The sequence below is a fragment of the Austrofundulus limnaeus genome, unplaced genomic scaffold (assembly GCF_001266775.1).
Source record: "Austrofundulus limnaeus strain Quisiro unplaced genomic scaffold, Austrofundulus_limnaeus-1.0 Scaffold496, whole genome shotgun sequence".
In the NCBI taxonomy this organism is placed as follows: domain Eukaryota; kingdom Metazoa; phylum Chordata; class Actinopteri; order Cyprinodontiformes; family Rivulidae; genus Austrofundulus; species Austrofundulus limnaeus.
Window position 1 is genome coordinate 167504 of NW_013952898.1, and position 7271 is coordinate 174774.

At 38.7% G+C, this 7271-nt stretch overlaps 1 protein-coding gene across 1 annotated transcript in view; it reads left to right on the top strand.

Moving 5' to 3' along the window:
• LOC106530164 (membrane-associated guanylate kinase, WW and PDZ domain-containing protein 3) overlaps positions 1-7271 on the top strand; it is a gene marked incomplete in the record, with an annotated part of 125785 nt that overhangs the window by 66464 nt on the left and 52050 nt on the right. The window contains 1 exon segment of the mRNA XM_014025745.1: positions 5614-5671. Coding sequence (XP_013881199.1) covers positions 5614-5671 — 58 coding nt within the window.

Sequence of the window (7271 nt, forward strand, 5' to 3'; positions counted from 1 at the left end):
GAATGTAAACTGCAGAGTCCTGGCCTGTAGATGAATGTAAACTGCAGAGTCCTGGCCTGTAGATGAGTGTAAACTGCAGAGTCCTGGCCTGATGATGTTGCTCTTCTACGTTGGGACATTTTTTTGATCAGTGGCTGCTTTGTTTCCCCAATGTATAACTGTTCACAGTTCTCCTGGCACTTAGAGTACACAACATTACACTCTTTGTGCCGAGGGACTGGATCAGCTTTGTGGCACATTTTCTGAGCTTTATTTTATGTTATAATGAGTACAGAGGGAACTGAAGGCTAGAGGCGGTTGTGTTCAAAGATAAAATCCTGAGTGTTTGGTGCCAAGAGATAAGAGAGGCAGAGACAAGTGTGGGGATGAACAAAAATGTGGTCAGGATGAGAGAACGTGACAGCTAGCCTGATTTTACAAGTTAGCATTTCTGAAAACATTTCTGAATGTTTWAAAAAAAACAATGTAAATTGTAAAAACTAAAGTTTCGATGACATACGTGCAAACTCACATTTATCTGTTTCAAACTAACACGTAAAGTTCAGGCAGGCTACTCTATAAAATATAATAAAGAGTTCAGGAAGGATGTTTTCTTATTTCTGTTAGTTTCAATGGTTCATTTGACATTCACGAGACAGCTCACTCCCAGATACCTGTGTATCAATCAGAAGACACATGGAGGCAGAGGAGCTGGGCAAGCTGGACAAGCAACTTGTGACGAAACTCTGCGATACCCCAGATCACAAATGATAACAAACTGATGACCTTAGTGAGCGACCTCCCTGCTCGTACGAATAATTATCAACAAACTGTTTTTTTACTGAGGGAATATTGAAGACAACATTGCACAGCTGTGAACAGGGGAACTGGCCGGCTTCTCCATTAAAACTTGGAAAGTAACCAGAGAGACGCAGGTAGTTTCACAGCTGTGGATGTTTTCTTACCCCTCTTGTCACCAGAGGTTAAGGGAGACTTTATGGAGCCCAGCAGGCCTGAGTTTTACCAAATTAAGGTGCTGACTCAGTAATGCCCGAAGCCAGTGCTGCAGAGGAAATGGAAGACAGAATGGGTCCAGAGTCTGAGTGGAAAAGGGATGTTAGCATCATTGCTAACATGGACTAATGTTCAAAGTAGCAACACTTTTTCATTGTAGTGCTCGCTATCCCAACTTCTGAATCACTACAGGGGCGTGTCTCTGAGTGACCGAACACAGCAACTGTGATGTAGACATATGCCAAGCTGTGACTTTAGCCAATAGGAAAATTTAACAGCACCAAGATGGTTTTAGACTAAATATTGCTAAGTTAAACAAATGTGCATGAAAATGTCAACATTTTCGCAAAAACATAAAGACAATACCCTAAAGGCCCAATTCAGTTGTTTATCAGCAAAATTAAGTTGATCTGGGGTTTAGTTACTCTTTAATGTAATAAAAAATAGCTGTTTAGCTTTAGCTTCTGCCAATTTTATAATGATTTACCTTAGCAGAACTAAGGAAATTTTGTAGCGGGTTAGATGTTAGTGAAGATAATATTTTGGTTAATTGTGCCCACCATTGATTTAAAAAAAATGTGGCTTGAATTACTTATCATAACTCTAGCTTACTTGACTTGGCTATCAGGACAATTCAAAAACRGATTAATAGTTTAAAATCTGGTCTATTGACACAAATTAAAACTACCAGGGATCTAACCTGCAAAGCTTAACGTTTCCTCACAACTTTTGACGTGTCTGACTTGCATGTCTGTCCACCATGGCTAATCTGCCCAGTTTTCAGGTTCACTTCACAGTAGTACTGCCAATTAACACAGCATCTTCTCTCAGTCTGGTACTATACTTCCCCTAAATCCAAATGCCTGAATCATTTCTTGGTCTACTAGTACTTTCCTATAAATCCAATTGGCTTTGTAACTGATGACTTGTAATCCTCTGGTTGTAATTGTTTCAAACACAGAACACTGGTGGTGCAGTGAAGTCCGTTGTTCGACTCTGACAAAGTTTACTCATTTCTCCTAAATATTTTAGAGTTTTGTGAAATAATGGATACTAACTCCTTTCCTGGCTGTGTTCCTAYGGAACTGTTCAATACATCAATTCGACCTTTTGTTCCTCGCCAGAAATAAAAGATAGAATTGGTGTTTAATATTAATTGYTCTGTCTCACTTGAGGGCATTCCTTTCTTGACGTCACAGCCCATATATGGAAGACATGCTTTTGTCCATTAGCTAGAAAACCCATACAAATGTCTTGTAAAAACAACTTTGTGTTACTTATCAACATTTTCCACAGAACATACAGTAGATGTTTATTTTTTATACTCTATCTTATTGTGCTAGATGGTGGTTGCACAACTTTAAAATCATAGATGCTACACTCTRCTACACTCTGGACAATGATGGATGAAATTAAGAGTGGCTTGGCTTTACTTACTGAGAGCAAGAGCGCATTGTTGTTGGGTGCCTCTGCGCCATGTCTGGATTCACCAGACAATTCAGAGGAGTTCTGAGTTTGGTGAGTTTCACCACTCCAGGAGCTGCAAGCTGACAAGGCTTGCTTTCAGCACTATTTTAGTCACGAGCCCAGTTTGACGAGCTGCTGACCCACATCGGTGCCCACATCTCCTGCTAGGACACCGACTACCCAAACTCGATTTCAGCTGAAGAGCTCCTGTCCATCTCTCTCAGGTTAGTGGACATCCTACAGGAGACCATCCTTTTGGAAAATACACCACTACGTCACATAGCTGAGTCTCTAATTGGTTGATGCTCCCTGACGAGTTGCACAAGTTCAGATTTTCCAACTCCAGCTTCTGCAGCTTTGGATGCGCGTCAAAAGCTCAAAACACTCGAAATACTTCAAAACGCGCCTTGCTAGATGCGCCGCAGCACTTCTTGACATCCGTTGATGGGTGTTCACCATAGACTTTGCATGTAAACCTGACACTCAAATTGCATTCAGTGTGAACGCAGCATTAGAGATTTACTCCTCATCTTCACTGAGCATATCCAGATACTGTATTTTCACCCCTCAGTGCTGCTGCTTACTTCCTCAACATGACAGTTGCAGCTAAAGCACTTCTTGAAGACAATGATAAGCAAAGTGAGGCACTTCTGAGAAAAGCAAAAAATGGCATTGCTCAGTTGGTAACACCAGTTGTACAGGAAGAAGAGGCTGAAGATAAGAAACCAGAGGATGAGGGAGAAGAATCCCWAGAGAGACTACATTGAAAGTAACCTAAATTCAAATTCTTGTCGTCGGCCATCCAGGTCTTGCCTCTCAAAGCCATTTGTCATGCATTGAAAAACTTCAAGGAGCAGCTGTTACAGCATACAAAGAGACTGCCCTTGAATTTTGGGCTGCAGGGGGAGATTCTGTTTATCTGAGCCTAAAACCTATTGCCTTAGATTCTCTGGTCATTCCAGCAGCCCAAGCTTTTGCTAAGAGAATCTCTAGCATTACATGTGACATCAGTCGTGGCGGCTGAAATAGACTGAGCCATTTAAGAGAAAATTGCTTTCCTCAAACTGAATCAGTCATCAGACTAATTTTGCGTGCTCACCTCATTAGCAAGCCATTACTATTATTAGCACTGATAAAGATATGTTAATCTTCTGTTTGTACTTGTGAGATTTTACAGTATTCAGGAGTTGTCTTATACATTTTATGTTTCAAAACTTCCATTGTCATGTTTGTTTCATACATAATAGTATAATTTATTTTATTTTGGTTTAAAATTTTAACACAAATTAAAGATAGACTGGGGTTGTATGTTGTTGGTTTTTATAAATAATATGTATCTTAATGGCACTGGCTGACAGGTCCTTGCTTACACTTAGCAAATTCTGAGAAATAAAGCCAAACATGCCAAAGTGAGAATGTTATTGCTTTTGGCTTTTTTGGTATAATTGATTCCACTGTTATATCTAATTATTGATTTGATTTGATTTATTTTTTTAACAGGAAAAGATTATTAAAAATCAAGCCTGACTCAGCATAATTGCTGTTTTACAGCAGGTTCCTGTTCTGCAGCACATAAAACACAGAATTACAGCATCACAATCACATCATTATACACCATATACAAAAAGACAAGCAAGCATTCCAAATTTCAAAAGGGCAGCATTTGCAAAATAGGACGTCTAAATATGAGCACAACAAAAAGTGTCCAGCAGATGGCAGACAAGATTCTTCTTAAAGGGCTGTAGTTTTGAAATGGACTTTATGTTTTGAGGAATGTCATTCCATGCTTTAGTATAAACATAGAAGAAAGACCTCTGGCCGTAACAGTTTTTAAAAGTTGTCGATATCAGTTGTCCCTCTGTAACAGATCTAGTTGAATGACCACTTCCAGAATTTGATTTGGGCARCAATGCACAGAGAGTTCCATAATTGGCACCTTGGAAGATCTGAAAATATAAATTAATACCACTATACAAAACATAATTCTGAAAAGTCAAGGCATCAGACAATGAAAGAGCTGTACAGTGATGACTCCAACCAGGAAGTTTTTTTATGAATTTTGTAGGCCCTGTTGTAGAGCCTAACAATGGGTTCTAAGATTTCATTTGTTGTAAGAGACCAAACAGGTAAACAGTACGACATGGTTGAGAGTATAATGACATGAAGATAGATATTTGAAACAGAAGATGTCAGATTGGATCWAATTTTTGAATAAACGTATAATTTCTGTTTCAACTTAGTGGTTAAGACTTGTACATGATCACGATAAGTCAAATGAGAATCCAAAGTAATTCCAAGATATTTGTTAGTAGTGACAATATCAAGGGGTTTGTTTAAAAAAGTGAGTTGATTTGTTATATTGAAATGTCTCCTGGGTGAGGAAAAATACATGCACACAGTTTTTTTACATTAATTGACAAAAGATTATCTTGAAGCCAACCATGAAATATCTGAAGATCTGCTTGTAACTGACTATTAATAGATTCAATATTGAAATCAGACAAAAGAAAAGAACAGTATCATCAGCATACATTAAAATATTTGAATACTTCAATATTTTTGGAAGGTCATTTATGTATAATAGGAAAAGCAATGGGCCCAGTATGCTACCCTGCGGAACTCCCACGGAACAGGGCAGAGACCCGGACACAGAGCTTCCATTTTCACAACCTGACACCTATCAGTCAAATAAGAGGAAAACATTTGTATTGCAGATGATGAAAGTTGAAAAGAAATCAACATGAAAATACATGAAAATTAATTTGTAAAGACAAATATATTTTTAAAACTGACTAAAACAAGACTAAAATCCAAGAATTTATAGGAACTGGAGACATTTTGCCAAAAAGGATTAGCAGTTTTACCATGTAAGAAAAAGGTATACAGATTATCCGTAATTTGCACCAATTTTCCCCCATTTTGCACGTATACAGTAATATAGAGCAATCTTACGGATTAAAAAAAAAGCCATCAGGCTGTAAGGAATGAGTTTGCCACCTCCTTGTCCTCCTTGTATCTCCATGTCCACCAACCTCTGCTCCACTCTGCACATTCTGTGAAACCTCCAGTTAAAGCACCACACCACATTGCTTGTGTCCATACAGAAACTCAACAATATCATATGTGTGTGTCTGTTCTCTCCCCTTTCCCCAGAGCTGCCCTACGGCTGGGAGAAGATTGAAGACCCTCAGTTTGGCAACTACTATGTTGAGTAAGTAAACTCCTTCCTGTTCCTAAAGAAACACAGAGGGCTGCAGGTGTGAATCAGGATTGAGATGAAATAGCCCACAGCATTCTCTTTAAGTCCTGTTTTATGTATTAAAAAACACACCTTGTATGGATCCTCTGCAGCTACCCCTGCATGAAGTCTGGTTTCACCAAAATGGACTAATTTTGCTTCTAGTATCTGTTGCTATAAATTGCTATAAATCACCGAAAGGTATCAAACTTTTAAATGAGATGTTCTGTACCGTACCATGTTCTGACCTGCTGTTGTCCACGCAGTAGTTTCCCACTGGCCTACAGAGAGCAATTATCTGCACAAATATTTTGAGTTAGAGCTTTTTATGTGAAAGAAAGGATGGAGGGAATGCAAGTAGGGCTGGGCGATATGGCCTAAAATCAATATTGCGATATATTGACCAGTTTACCTCGATAACGATAAATGCACGATAACTCTTACCACCCCCCAACAAGTACAGAGTATAGTACAGTCATAACACTATAGACTGTGTCCATGTTCTTAGTCAAAGTACACAGTTTAGATTTTGAACAGCTTTTCTGTAGTTTATATTTGACATTTTAGTGTTTTTAACATGTTTAATAAAAAACATTTTTGGCAAAACTTGAGTCAGATACAAGTTTTGCGTGCATCTACATTTCCCGACAGTAGGCAGCAACAACTGCTGTGTCTACCTTTTTCCAAAAAAAAAAAGTACGCAGTCACATAACCCATTTAAATCACTAACCAGAAATATAAACCCTCTCTGAGACACTGTTTCAATTTCAGTCAAAAGTCGAGACTTCAAACTTTACACTAGTTTTTAAATTGTGTTAATGGGCCAAGTAAAACTGGAGTTATGATGCATAAACGTTTGTGCTGAATAAAATGACACCAAACATTTTTAAGGTGAAATATGAAGGTAAAATCAAAATACTCCGAAAAACATGCATTTTCACCATGGACACCAAAGGGTTAAATACAAACATTCACCTCACCAATTTCCTCTCCCTGTTCTCACCAGAAATCACAATGTCCGATGCAAACATCATCACGCAGGAATTTTTCTCTGACCCATTTGTTGGTCCACAGCAAACATGAAGGGGCAGTTCTGTCCTTACTGAGGCCCTGTTTACACATGACAGGTCTCTAGAAATGCGGGTGTTTTTTCAGTGTTTATTGGGGCGAATAAACAAAACAAAACAAAACAAAAAAMATCACCCGTTTACATGGAACTGCTTCAGCAATGTACCAGGCAGTGTTGCCATATGGGACACTGTGAATTGTTTCACTGTTCCTTCAAATCTATTATATCTTGATTTAAAACAGCTGATAAGCTTTATATATGACTCACTCAGTCATACATGCTGAGTGAGAGCGTTGTAGGAAAGGTGGGTGTTGTGTTTGGTGAAAACGTGCGCTGAATGTTAATGAGTGACTGGATCACAACAAAAATGTTGTGGTTTCACTGAAATCCAGCTCCATGTTAGCAGGACCTAAATGTTGACTTTATCCTTCTCCATGAGCACGGTTCTGCTCTGTTTGGTTCGGTTCTGCTCAGGTGTGTGTGTGTGTGTGTGTGTGTGTGTGT